Genomic DNA, 14,885 nt, shown 5'->3' with positions numbered 1-14,885 from the left:
TATATTATTATTGACAATTCATTATGACTGGAATCAGTTTTAAAAAATGTTCATTGAACAACGACCAATGAATGGGGCTGGCATTTGAGGAAATTCAATAAATCTCAATGAAGTGTTCAAAATGAATAAGACTCTGAAAATTACGAAACTGAAGTACACACGTTTTCAAAAAAAAGCTTGAGGTTACATACCAGATATCAGTAATCACGCTCCAAATTTTTTAAATTGTGTCTATAATTTATGTATTTTCCAGTGAATTTTTGGTAACTTAGATTCGACAAATTTTGACTCTCATTCAATCGGAAAGTCAACAGTGACTAGTGAAATATCGATTACTATTTTCACAGGTTTACAGTTAATAAATAACAAACTATTGGAATGCACCTTATTAAACTTAGCACTTGTCAATTGTCATCGCGTGTCTGATATTTTATGTGAAATGTATATTATACGTACGTAATATAGAGTTCACTGGATATTTTTAAATGTCAATGACATCTATTGTTTAAAGTGCGCAAGCTCTAGCTACGAGACTCTCTACGACTCGTAGTACTCATTTTGTCGTTCTGTCGTAGATTGTACGTCTTCTTCTGTTCTAAAGTAGATAAAAGATGTCAAAGATGGCTTCTTCGTAGATGCCAGAAATTTAGTGAAGTTTAGGATGAATATCTTCAAATGACCATCATCCCAATAAACACTTGGATTATAATAAGTTTTAATATTTTAGCATAAAATTAACACCACAGATGTTTATAATTCTCTCTTAAGTTTTTTTTGATTTGAAGCTTGTAAGTATAGCTTTAGCGTAAAAATGAGTAGTAGTGACGAAAGTGATGCCGGACCTCAACATAAACGCAAAAGAAAAACTCGGCCGATAAGAGGTAGCCCCAGTAGCACTTCTAGCGGTAGCCCCATAATAGCAAACTCCTCAAGTTCACGTCGGCAACGTATTCGATCGACGAGGCCTCTTGCTGACTCTGATGACAGTGGAAGTCCTATTCTGCACAGACACAGGAAGAAAATTGTGGTATGGAAAACTTGCCGTGATTAAGAGAAAATGCATTGTTCTTTTTCCATGTCCTAGTATAGTTGAATAATAATAGACACCTGTTCAACTTGCCAGAAAATTACATTTTATTTTCATAATATTTTTATTTTGTTACTTCAACTTATGATGGTAGTATGTAATACAAGAAAAACCAATGATTTTTAGGGAATAGTTGAAATTATTCTTTCCACAAATGCACACAAAATGTCAATCCATTTTCCATTCATTCTATATGGTTTCATCACATATTTCAATAAAAATCGTATGGGCTACGAATGATATATCAAAATAAACAAAAATCGTTATTAAAGTTACACAGTAGGGTTTTAAATAGATAGATTACGAATTATATATTGGTTAATGCTGTCACTGCATACAGTGACAGCATTAGTTGAATGTAATGATATTTTAAAAATCTTTGCTGTTGAATATTTTTACTAATACGAATAGTCCTTTCCTCTCAGACACATTTCAAATGCACAAATCCTTCAGAATGTATTTTGCTTCAATTTGTATTTTATGGTTTTCATAATATGGACTCCAGATGATCATACTCCAACTGAGATTTCACCTTTAAACAGTATAAGAATTTGGGAGCATTCGAAGTTACTTCTTCAGTCGAATGGTGGATTAAACTACAATGCATTTTATATAACAGTTGTTACAGAACTTAATTTGTAATGGTAATTCTAGGTAAACAGGTAGATTTTGTAGAAGTAATTACCAAATAGTATTGATTCTAGGTGAGCAGGTAAAATAACTAATGATGAGTGATTTACTTCTTCTTGGTCCTTAATTGATTTCCAGGAATTCATTCCAGCAGTTTCAATGTTCATGTAATACATCATAATTCATGCTAAAATCTTGATTGTTCTCTAAAAGGTAGTAAGCATAAAAAGCAATGGTCTGCTTTAGTTCACTACTTCTTCAGTGTTCTGCAATTCTCGTTGTGAAACTTCTAGACGTCTTTCCTATATAAACTTTTGGGCCCAACATATTTCAATAGCTAGTAGTGTTTGGTTTGGTACATTCAATGGGTTTTTGTTAAGGAAAAGATGAATCATGTTAGGGTTGAAGTTGTCATTTATTGCAAATTTGTTTCATCAAATTCGGTTCTCAAAATTCTCTGTGGACATCTAGATACTGATGAGTCTGTGGATGAGCTGCTAATTTAGTTGATGAGGATTGTTGAAATGGTTGTTGATAGCCGTGTTTGTAAGGGTTGCTTTGTGGTAAATTTTGGTGATCGTGAGGTGTTGAAAGTTCATGGAATTATTCATTTCTAGTTCTATTTTTAAATTTTATGTTTTTGTGAATAGAGTTGATATATTGTTCCTGTGAAGCGAGCTGTAAAATTGGATGTTGTTGAATAGTTTCTTCGGAGTTGGCCATAAAAATTTCAGCAAAGAGGGGACTTGGAGGGTTACTAATTATGAAGCTCTCTTTTTCGTTGAAAATGATTTATTGAATTCAAAATAATTTTTGTCTATACATGTTGATTGTTGAATTAACAATGTTTTCAGTCTTTTTGAATGTTTCCAAAGGAGAATTAAAACATTCTAAATCTACATTATATGTAATTGGAAGTCTCAAAATTTCACCTACAGATTTATTCCGGCCATAGTTGGTGCGACAAAAAGGTACTTTGAAGGTTTCCAAATTTCTTATTCTCCTTGGATTCACATTTGAAGTTATAAGTTCGACAAGTTCCGGGGAATTGATGCGACCATTGATTATTTTATGAATTAGTGTAAGATATGAAGTCTTTTTATAAAAAAACATTTATATCTTATAAGTACATCTGAGTTATGTCACAAAAAGTTATTTCTGTACACTCTAATTTTTCGTGGGTCTCTTCAAACTTGGGAACAAGAAAAAGTCGTAGGGGGGCAAATCTGATGAATATGATGGCTGAAGGATGATTACCGTGTTGTTTTGGCCAAAAAATTACGAACAAGAAATGGCCAGTGAACAGGAGCATTATAGTGATGCCATGATGCAAAGGCCATGAATTGTTTTTCTACAATACCGGATGTTTTCTTCGTATTGTTTCTCGCAAGCGGCGAATATCTTCCAAGATAATTACTTTGGTTCACATTCACCTTATTTTTTGGAACAGACTTCAATTTTAACAACATTTTCACTATAAAATCAACTTATAATCGATTTGTATTTTTCGTTCAGCATAATTATATTCTCAATCCTATTCTAGAAAATTGTATTGATGTGTCTAAAAAGTGTGTGGCCATATGTATGGCCTAATTGGTGTTAATGTGTATCAATACTGTATTATTTATTTTCATCAACAGTTTTTATTTGTACTCTACTTTTGAATAAATACCATCAATTTTCATTTTTAGAGAGTATCAAGCAGCTCAGATTCCGACAGTTCTGATGAAGCTGTTACCAGGAGGTTGACTGGCCCAAGGAGGTTGGAAAGCGACTCGGAAAACGAATCGGACTGGGGCTTGGGAGGTAGCACTAGTAGCCAGTGGGAATCCGATTTTTCCAACACAGGACACGAACAGCCAGTTGAACCTGAAACCAGCGGAGCGAGACCCGCCCAGGAAACAAATATCGACTCTGACTTCAGCGACGGGCAGTCTGAAAAATGTCCCATCTGTTTGGTTTCCTTCAAAACGCAGGAAATCGGTTCTCCCGAGTCGTGCGACCACACTTTCTGCCTCGAGTGTATACAGGAATGGTCAAAGAACATGAACACTTGCCCGATAGACAGGCAGAAATACAATTTGATACTTGTCCGCCAAACACTGAATGGCAAAGTGACGAGACAGGTTCCGATATCGGCGCCTTCCTTGCAGGCAGAGCTCGATATTGTCGAAGACCCGACTTTTTGCGAGATATGCGGGTCGTACGAAAACGAAGACAGGATGTTGCTCTGCGACGGGTGCGACTTGGGGTTCCACTTGTACTGTCTGACGCCGCCTCTGGAAGAAGTGCCCACCGGCCAGTGGTTCTGCAACGAGTGCTTGAATGACTCGAATGGTGGCTACTACGAGGTTTACTTGCATTTTGGGAGTCCCCCCCGCATAGAGAGAGTCGACAGACCCGATGGAAGACCATCGTCTACTAGGTGAATCACATTTTTTGAGTTATTAGTAAAAATTATTTTCTGAGAAAACATTGTTATATTTTTGTAAGTACATACGTGTTCTGGGAGACTGGGCGCTTTTATTGTTCGTTATATGATGCGTACGGTCTCTGCCTCGACGAGCTTGCAGTAGAGCTTTTTGAAGATGGAATTTACTGTTGAATTTTCCTTGGACAAACATTGTGGCTGCGGCAACTTGTATGCATTCAAAGTAGTAGTATTTATTGGCCATATTTACATACAGAGTACAATTGGCAGGTCAAAAAAGTCGCTGACAGTCATGAGAATATAAAAATTTCGCGTTTCATAGATAACAATCGAAAAAAATTAAGAATATCGGTAAAAATAAAACTATAATATACGTATCTACACGTTAAAAAACTTATTTGGTGTACATTCAGTTAGATAGATAGATAGGATAGATAATTCGTTAGTGTTTTATACATTGATCAGCATTTACACAAGACAACACATACATATTAATAAAATTAGCATAATCATAATAATAATTTTATCAGTCTCAAGAAACACACAGTTTTTAGACGCGTCAATACAATTTCTAAAATAGGTTTGAGAGGATAAGATTCGTCAATATAGTTTTTAAAAAATGCTTGTAGATAAATTAGAGTTGCAAAAAATACAAGTTAACAAGATAAAATTCCAATCGTATAAAAATTGACTGAAATGTAAAGCCATGAGCTTTACAAATTATAAATCACATATCTAACATATTATAGATAGATAGATAGATAGATTTATTGATCTCTTCGAATCATTTACATGACATGAGATAAGTCTAATAACCGTGTTCGGTTGCGAATCAGGATAAAATTACAATACATCTTAATAAAAAACGAAAAATACACCTAAAAATACTAACAATACAATAATACAATACATATTTTTTAAAAGTTCGTACATGTAGAGTTGGGAATAAAATGCCTGGTGGTATGTAGGGGATGAGAATATGTTATTTCATTTTAGTAATTGTTCAGTAAACTCTGTTAGGGAATAAAAACAGTTGTCAATCAAAAATGATTTCAAGGTGGATTTGAATTTGACTATATTTTCATTTGCTTTTATTTCATCTGGTAGCAGGTTATAGAAATATCCTCCTGCATAGAGTGGAGATTTTTTCAGGTGCAGACGGTTGAATTTGCTTAAATGGACATTGTTTTTGTTTCGAGTGTTGTATTGGTGGACATCACTATTTTTTTGAAACTTATTTTTGTGCTGGTGGGTATAATTTAATAGCTTGTAGAGGTAAATGCTTGTACAAGTCATCAAGCTATTTGTCCTAAAAGTCTCTCTACATGATTCCCTATAGTCCAAGTTGAATATCAGGCGAATAAATCGCTTTTGCAGAATGAATACTCTTGTTATCTCGGTCGCCCTGCCCCACACGATTATGTTGCAGCTGATCGCTGAGTAGACTAAGGCATAGTATAAGTTAATCAGCTGACATCGGTAAAAATTCGATTTCAGACTATTCATCGCGAAGTAAAGTTTATTCAATTTTTTACATAGGCAGTCAATTTGTTTGTTGAAGTTCAATTTATGGTCAAGTTCTATTCCAAGAAATTTGGTGCATTTGGATGAGTAAATTATAGTGTTAGTGCTAGTTAATAGTTTTAAATTGTTTTCATTCTTCAGCGGTGCAGTAAATTCGATCATCACAGTTTTTTTCTCGTTTATAATAAGATGGTTTCTTTTGCACCATTGTGCGAAGTTACTCATGACTGCTTGTGTTGAAATTTCCAGCTCAGATAGGCCATCAGCTGCAACTATAATTGTTGTGTCGTCTGCGTAAATGAATACGCGTCCATGATTTATATATGAGGGTAAGTCGTTCACATATAGTAGGAATAAAAGTGGGCCTAACACCCCTCCTTGAGGGGTACCAATGAAGGTATCGAATTCACTAGAAAACTCATCCTCAATCTGAACCTTGAGTTTCCTGCCCGTCATATAAGATTGGATCCATGACTGGATTGGTCCTCTGATGCCCATCGCTTCTAATTTAATTTTTAGATATTCAGGGTTGATTGTATCGAAGGCGCGAGTCAGATCGAAGAAGATTCCTGCCACATATTTGTTCTGGTCGATATTTTCGTGGATGTATTGTGTCAATTCTATTGAAGCGGTTTCTATCGAGTAATTGCGGCGGAAGCCGTGTTGGGATGGGGTTATTATATTATTTTGATTGAGGTAGTTGATTATCTGATTATACACGGCTGTTTCAATGATTTTGGAAAAGCAGCTAAGTATACATATCATCCTATAGTTTTCGACAGATTGGGGATCATCCTTTTTGAACACAGGGATGGTCTTGGTAGTTTTTAATTTATTTGGAAACACACCTTGGGTGACAGATAAGTTAGTGATCTCAGATAATTGAATGGAGATTTTATCAACACATTCTTCTAGTACAATAGCTGGTATTTCATCAATTCCTACAGAGTATTTCTTTTTCATTGTTAGTATTATTTGTTTTATTTCATGTTCGTTGACTGGCGCAAAAAACATAGATTTTGCGCTTTGTATGTCGTTAGTTGTACACATATTTCTTGGTAAATTGAGGCTTTGTATGGTGTTACTGACAGAATTTGCGAAAAAATCCCCAAAGTGGTTTGCTATATCGGTATTCTTTGTCAAGTTCGTCCCATTCACAGTAAGGGTGATTTCTTTTTTCTGATTGATCCTGCCCATTTTTTCATTAACTAATCTCCAGAGAGATTTGGCTTTATTATTTGATTTGTTAATTAAGTCAGAGTGATATTGTTTTTTTTCTTTGCAAATTTTTATATCCACAGATTTTTTTACATTTTTATAATGTTCTGATATAGTAGGGTCATTAACTCTTTTCTTAAGCCAGTTCAGATCTCTTAGCTGTCTTAGTTCGGAATGTAGTTCTGCAGAAAAGGGTATTTTTCCTGGTTTTAATTGTTTTTGTAATATTATTTGTTTTGGGAATGCTTTGTCAAAACACCACTGGAAGTTCACCATGAAGTTATTGAATATGCTGTCAACATCTACTTCATGGGGATTTTCTGTCATTGTATTTTCATAAAGGTTTTTGAATTGGGCAAGAGTTTGTTTGTTAATTTTCCTTTGTACAATGTTTTGTTCCCTTCGGTTTGGTGTTTTTTCTGAAGACCAAGACATGAGTTGTGCTAGATGATCAGAGGCGCCCAGGCAGGTTAGTTTACAAAAGATATTTTCAATATTACTTACGATATAATCTAGTCCGCTAGAGCATGTTTTATTACCATATTGCGCAACACGTGTTGGTCCATCATATGGTAGTTTCAGATTGTACATTTCAAATATATCAAAGAGTTGTTTTTTATATTGACAATTCCCCATGAAATTTATATTGAAGTCACCACAGAGAATGATGTATGTATACTTAGCTGTTACGTAATTCAAGGTACTGCTCAATTTGTCAAGGAAGGCTTGTGGGTCTGAGTCTATTGATGAACTACGGTATAGGGTGATGATACATGTACTTTTTTGGATGCTAATAGCCGAACACTCAAAGTGAAGTTCCGAGGATGAGTTCACTAGACATTGGATATTGGCACAATTCTTGCTGATTTCGGATTTAGCAAATATTGCTGTGCCCCCATGTGTAATTTTCGTCCTACAGTAACTAGAGATAAGTTGGTAGCCTGATATGATGGTGGATCTCATTTGATCTTCGCTCATCCAGTGCTCGGATATACAGAGGAAGCTTGGGTCGTGGATGTTACAGAATAATTCTAGAATATTAATTTTGTTTGCTAAGCTTTGACTATTCAGATGAACTAGCTTAAATTCAAGTGTGTTTCTTATCTTGTCATGGTAATCCTGGGTGAGGCTGGATTCCGAAAATTTTCGGTGGTTTGTTTGCACTGGTTCTCGCGGGATTGGTGGCTTCGTGGATTGTCCAGAAATCGCTGCCCTAGTTTGAAGTTGAAGCGGTCGAAGTGTATGTTTTCAGGCCAGAAGTCGGATTCGTAGACTTTTTGCTGCAAGCACTGCTCGACACCTATCATAAAAGCTTGGTTGTTGATGCCAGTGAAGTGTGTTGCGAGTTTTTTCACGTGGATGTCTTGCGAGTCGGTGCGTTTTTTGATATAATTTTTGATATTGCCTTCTGTTACTGCATCCGGTACTCTTGATAAAAATAGCCAAATTTTTTTATCTGATTTTCCGATTCCATGGAATTCGTTATCACCTTTACCACTTCCTATGTTGCTATTTTTCATCTTTCTCTTTCTCATTACTGGGATAAATCCGTCAGCATCATTCGGGGTATTTGCTTTGTTGGTAGCAGAACTTGAGGGTCTGTTATTGTTGTCTAAGTCACTAGTGAGATTTATTATCTCACTTACTTTTTGTTTGGTTTGAATTCTCATAATTTCCGCTGCCACTTGGTTTACGTGCATGTTTGTATCACCCTGTAGGTTGGTATTCCCCACATTCATAGATAATGAACTTTCATTGTTTTTACTATAGTTGTCATGGTTATTTTTTTTTGTGTTGTTCACTCATTGTTTTGTCTGCCTTATCTACTATTCCTGTTTTTACAGCACATGTTGATGATTGTTTATTGTTTGCAGCTCGATTGTTCCCGTTCGTTGGTAACAATTTTTCTTCAAGGAATACGATTTTCTCTTCAAGTAGCTGAATCACTAGGCACTTGTCCGAGATTATGATATCTTTGTCCATCAGAATTTGTCGCAATAATTTGTTTTCTTCTTTGAGGTACGTTTCTTCTGTCATTTCTGTATCAGTGGTTTGTTGATCGGGTTCGTGTTTACATTCAGCCCTTTTGAGTTCACTAGCTTGTTTCAGACAAGCTGGGTGGAAACTTTCACAACACTTTATACAGGTAACTTTATTTTTGACTTTTTTCGAGCAGTGTTTACATATAGAATTCACGTTTTCTTGCGGAGTAAATAGCTGGTCATCTTGTGCAGACGCCATTTGATATACAATCAAAGTTGAGTAAAAGTTCGTGAGGTGACCACAAAAGTGTCTCTTTCTTCTTCGAAAAATTGATCAATTTCATATAAAGGATGTTTGGTTAATATTTTCTTCAATAAGTTGAGTCTTCTGAATGGCAAGTTACAAAGTTCGACAGATAAGGCATTGTATACCCTAATTCCTGTATTATCTGTTGTTTTCAACCTATTAGCTGTAGGAACAAGGTTTGATTTATTTCTTGTATCATGTTGGTGGTCTACTATAACTGCACTTGTAGATATGATTATTCACATCACAGATGAATTTGAGAAAGGAAATGTGACACTAGCATCTTTTTTGGACCTTTCCAAAGCTTTTGATTGTGTGTCACATGAAATTCTTTTAATGAAATTGGAAAGTTATGGTGTCAGAGGAAATGCTTTTTCATTCATTCAGAGTTACCTTACAGGAAGATATCAGTGTACCTCCTCAAACGGAAAGGTATCATCCAAAAAGGAAATTACATGGGGGGTTCCCCAGGGTTCAATCTTAGGTCCCATACTATTTATTATTTATGTTAATGACATAACTCATTTCTTATCGTCAAAACATGTTGAATATGCTGATGATACCACATTACTAGTTTCAATGAGAAACTATGATCAGAATATTGAATCATACACCCTCAAAAGTGCTCAGGAATATTTCACGAATGTAAGATTGTGTCTAAATAATGATAAAACAAAAACGTTACTCTTTACTCTGAATTACAACTTAACCCTGGAGGACAATTTGCCGGTAAAATGCCTGGGACTAACATTAGATTGTAAGCTGACATGGGAGGCTCACATAACCAATCTGAGAAATAAATTAGCTACCTCCATCTATCTCTTGAGAAATATCAAAGATATTGTAAATGAAAGTGTTGTTCTCACAGCCTACCACGGTTTCTATCACAGTACCATGTCCTACGGACATGGGGTGGATTGGCACATGTTGATAAAATTCTCATAATGCAAAAAAGGGCAATAAGAGTAATAACGAATTCAAAACTTGATGAAAGTTGTCGTCCACTATTCAAAAAACTAGGTATATTGACTGTGACTAATCAATTCATTTCTGGATGCTTACTTTTTGCCAAGAAAAACATTTCCAGTTATACTGTTCAAAATAAATATAATACCAGATATAAATCCGTTATAGTGCCGTATTTTCGCTTGTCCAAGAATCTCAACTCTTTCAGATTTCTGTCTATTAAATATTACAATATGATACCAAACGAGTGGAAGAAACCGTTTTTATGACAACTGTATACAATTTTTTTTTATTGTCACAGTAGAGATAAACTCTACTCTACTCTACTTTATATCCTTGTGGGCAACTTCATTCATCAAGTTTTGTTGAACAAGAAGCATATTTTCATAGACAATAACTGAGTATAGGGTCATTATTTCAAGTTTTGCAAATATTGGTCGACACTTTTCATCATAATTGGCAGAGATTATGCTTCTTACTGCAGATTTTTGAATGACAAATATTCTATTAAGATGTACCTTTGATGCATTATACCAATTGATTATACCATACCTAAGGACTGAATGAAAAAGTGAATGATATGTTGCAAGTGCGGCACTTTGATTTACTATTTTTTCAATTATTCTGATAGCAAAAACTGTCTTGCTAAGTTTACTACACATGCTATTTATATGGTCTATCCATTTCAGGTTGGAATCTATTTGTGCTCCCAAAAATTTGGTAGAATTTTTGTTATCTCTATTTATTGTTTCAAAAGTTACAAGTTTCTGTTTTTTGTTCATTGAGAATCAAGTCATTTGGTGTGAACCGTGATCGAGCTTTCTCTAATATGTCAATGAGGATCATCTATTTTACCCATTTTTTTACTCACGGTTGCATCATCTGCATACAATATAGTTTCTATGCCTGACAATTTCATTACATTAGGGAGGTCATTGATATAGATTAGAAACAGAAGTGCCCCCAATATTGACCCTTGTGGCACTTCTCTTAATATTTTTCTTTTTTCACTTTTGGTGTTTCCTAGATCAACAATTTGATATCTTTCGTTAAGGTATGACTTCATCATGTCCAGGCAAACACCTGTCACTCCGTAGAAATCTAATTTGGCCAATCTTATCGGGGGATTTACAGAATCGAATGTTGAAGTAAGGTCTGTAAAAACGCATATGTCAGGCATCTGTGAAGTTTTGGATATATATATATACACTATATATATATATTTTACTTTAGAGTTCATGTTTTGTAAGTTAACAATATCACCCCATGGCATATTCGCAGCGTCGTTATAAAAATTAGTGAAATCGAAGTTTTTGTAACGTCTGAAGTATATTAAATCAGTAGGTAATTGTTCATTTCGAAAGCTGGTTACACAGCTGACCATTAGGTGGTCTGTAATACCATTCATATCAATAGTATTAAAACTTCTTACCAGTAATTCCTTATTTATACAGATGACATCTATGAGACTTTCAGATGTATTAGTAATACGAGTGGGATTCTCTACAATTTGACACAAATCAAAAACAGAAAGCAAATTAATGAACAATTGAGTATCGTTAGAATTTGGATTCAGGAGATTAATATTGATATCACCCACTATATATATATATATATATATATATATATATATATATATATATATATATATATATATATATATATATATATATATATATATATATATATATATATATATATATATATATATATATATATATATATATATATATATATATATATATATATATTTATATATATATATATATATTATCTGCGAGCGCTTTCGACAGTTGGTAGTACTGTCATCTTCTAGGCACTCCTCAAACTGAACTGGTCATCCTGTTGTCTGCCTCTTTATACGGTCAGAGCGTCTTAACTCAGGTATTTCAGGTACTTTAGGTAAATTTGCCTGTATTTGTTCTGCATCAGGTACTCTTCTTTGTGTTAGATCTTCTCTAGGAATGTGTATGGTTTTGTTTAATATATTGAATGTGAGGTCTTGTTGTGTTTTGATTTGTACTTGTTCCTCGATAAGTGATTTATGACTGTTAAATTTATGGATGTTCAACCGCATGGACATTTGGGAAGGTTGACAGTGATGTTCTGATGACCGTCTACTATAGTAATTTTTACTCTGCAATAAGGGCTCCAGTCTTGAGCTGAACAGAGTATTTCTCTGCCAAAAAAGGGTTATCAGGATACTTTTTGGTATGAAGGTCAAAGACTCAATGAACAAATTATTACCAGTACCAGCAATATACATTTTTGAGTCATTAAAATTTTTAGTAAATCAACCAAGCTACTTTGAAAAGCATCATAAAACAAGATTTAGGAATGATTTTTTATATCCGATACATAAAAAATCTATATGAAAGAAGTACTGTCTAAAGTGCGATTACATTTTTTAATTCTCTCCCACAGGATATGAGAGACATTGGGATGGCCATAAGTTTTTTGAAGCCTGTAAAATAATTTTTATGCAATATAGAGCCTTATACTATAGATGAATATTTTAACAGTTGATTTTAAATTTTATTTTATCAACTCTATACTTAATATGTGTATGTGACGTGTTTTATTCAAATTTTGTATCTTATTACTCTTTTGTGATTTTGTTCACTGACTTATTCCTCGGACAAAGTATTTCTTTTAACTTTCATACAAGATTCACATATACTCTGTATAAATAAATGAATATCTATCTATCATCTATCTATCTATCTATTATTTACATAAACAGTAGATGCTTACAATTCAAAGAAAAAAGTTTTTTGATAAAAACATTTATATCTGAGTTATGTCGAGGAGCACACTTGAAAACAAAGCATCTTTTTAAGCGGCAGTAGTTTGTACTCAAATCATTTATGTATATTGAATTTCCCATGAAATAGAGAGAAGGAAAGGTTAGTATTTTTAATGTAATGGATGAATTTCGACATTCATCTCTGTAGTCGATATTGTCTAATATTCTAATTGATTTCCGTTGGCGTCGGAATATTCTATTACAATCTGTTGCGTGTCTCCAGGCGACAATACCATAAGAAATAATGGATTCATACAAGGAAAAATATGCCGTTCGATGAGTTGCCTTTGAAACTTGTCTGGGGAGGTTTCTTAGTGAAAATAGATTTCTCATGAATTTTTTTGATAGTGTTGAAAGTAATATAATGCCAAGTTGAATGAAAAAAAGCACAGCTATGCTCTTTGTAACCCGCTTTGGCTATCATTCTTATGGCATTTTTCTGGCACCTGAAACGCTAATGGAATCACCTGAAAGATCCCTCAATCAGAATACCGTGTGACATAACTGAGCGAAATAATCCATAGTAGACTCTTTTGAGTCTACTATGGAGTGATATCATCTATTATCAATAACAAATCCTAAAATTAGAAAATTATTTCAAAGAATGTTTGAAGAACTTAACAAGGACTCAAATAAAGAATCTCTTTCCACGCAAAATCATTTTTCTTGACAAGTAATACTACAAGATGAAAATATAAGATTTGCCATATTCCTTGAATTCATAACTATCGCCAGATAAAGGTATATAAAGAGTTTCATCTGATATATTGAAAGTTGAGATTCGAAATCCATCTACATAAAGCTCTACTGGAAGTCTGTTGAGAGGCCTACCTTATGTCGTAGAAATTCTTAAAAAAAAAACGAATATTATCCAGGTTAATTTGACAGCTACAACTGATCAAAATAACGAATTTTTTCAACGAAAAAATCAGTTATTTTGAACATTTTTGAGAATCGTGGAGTGATACCCTTTTTATGGCGGCGCAAAAAAGTTTTAAGAATAAAATCATGGCCGCTTCTACAAACTGGTTAAATTTATGCATGCAAGTTCTTCGTATGTAATGTTTCGCACCATATTTAAATATTTTCCTGAGTGTATGACAGGTATGTAACACTAGACAGATACGTTACACTACAGTGTTCAAACAGCAGAGTTGGATAAAAAATTCCTAGAGCTTTTTTTTTTCAAAAATCGTATTTGAGCAAAACCAATTTCAATTTTTAATCGTGAGTACGTTCAAATGAATTGAATTTTCATTTTTCTCAAAAAATATTCATTCGGTCATCAATTTCTATTTTGTACCATTCAAGGTAGTCCCTCTCAGATCTAATACACTTGTGTCAGCGTTTCTTTCTATCCTCAAAGCAGTTCTGGTATGCACTTTTTGGTATGCCTTTGAGCTTTATCAGCGATTTGGTCGTCGCAAAACGCTGTCCTTTCATGGGTCTCCTCAACTTTCGGGAACAGAAAAAGTCGCAGGCGATCAAATCTGGTGAGTACGGTGGCTGATGCATGATTTCGGTATTGTTTTTGTCCTCCTAGGTCATCGTCCTTTCCAGGAAGATGGCCAGGTCATCAGGAGACATCCCCTTTATATCGGCAGGTGAAGGCCAAGACTCGCCGAACACACTCTCTATTTGGCAACCTTGAGATGTTTCACAGTGACCTTCGCGAAGGTTTTGGAAGGTGCAGCGACATTACTGTCGTTGCGCGGCTTCTTCAACCTTTTTGGGGTTCCCTCCATGGAGGTGCTCAAGTAAGGGCGCTTTCCTGTAGGGGCAGCCGGTTCCTTGCATTTATTCAAGGCGCCCCCCGCAGGAAGTGCCCTTGTTGTTGAATGTGGAGTCGGGGAGGAGGAGGGTACACTTATAGTTGCTGCCATTCCTGCGTCTATCGCTCTCTTCCTCCTTTTGACCTCGGCGCCGCAAATGCG

The 14,885-nt window shown here is 34.7% G+C and overlaps 1 protein-coding gene across 2 annotated transcripts in view; it reads left to right on the top strand.

Annotated features, from left to right (window-relative positions):
* The first annotated feature begins 574 nt into the window (after positions 1-574).
* The window catches only part of LOC111502807 (uncharacterized), a 25,366-nt gene continuing 11,055 nt past the window's right edge, over positions 575-14,885 (top strand). For both annotated transcript variants that reach the window (XM_023156969.2, XM_023156968.2), the window contains exons 1-2: positions 575-1,027; positions 3,409-4,142. In XM_023156969.2, the coding sequence (XP_023012737.2) occupies positions 812-1,027; positions 3,409-4,142 (950 nt within the window). In that variant the 5' untranslated portion in view covers positions 575-811. The remainder of the gene's footprint in view (positions 1,028-3,408; positions 4,143-14,885) is intronic.

This window comes from Leptinotarsa decemlineata, unplaced genomic scaffold (assembly GCF_025532065.1).
Source record: "Leptinotarsa decemlineata unplaced genomic scaffold, Ldec_3_MD MMD2_tig00026361_RagTag_RagTag, whole genome shotgun sequence".
Lineage (NCBI taxonomy): Eukaryota > Metazoa > Arthropoda > Insecta > Coleoptera > Chrysomelidae > Leptinotarsa > Leptinotarsa decemlineata.
Note: the sequence above shows the minus strand (reverse complement) of the source record. Positions and strands in the feature narration are given on the sequence as shown.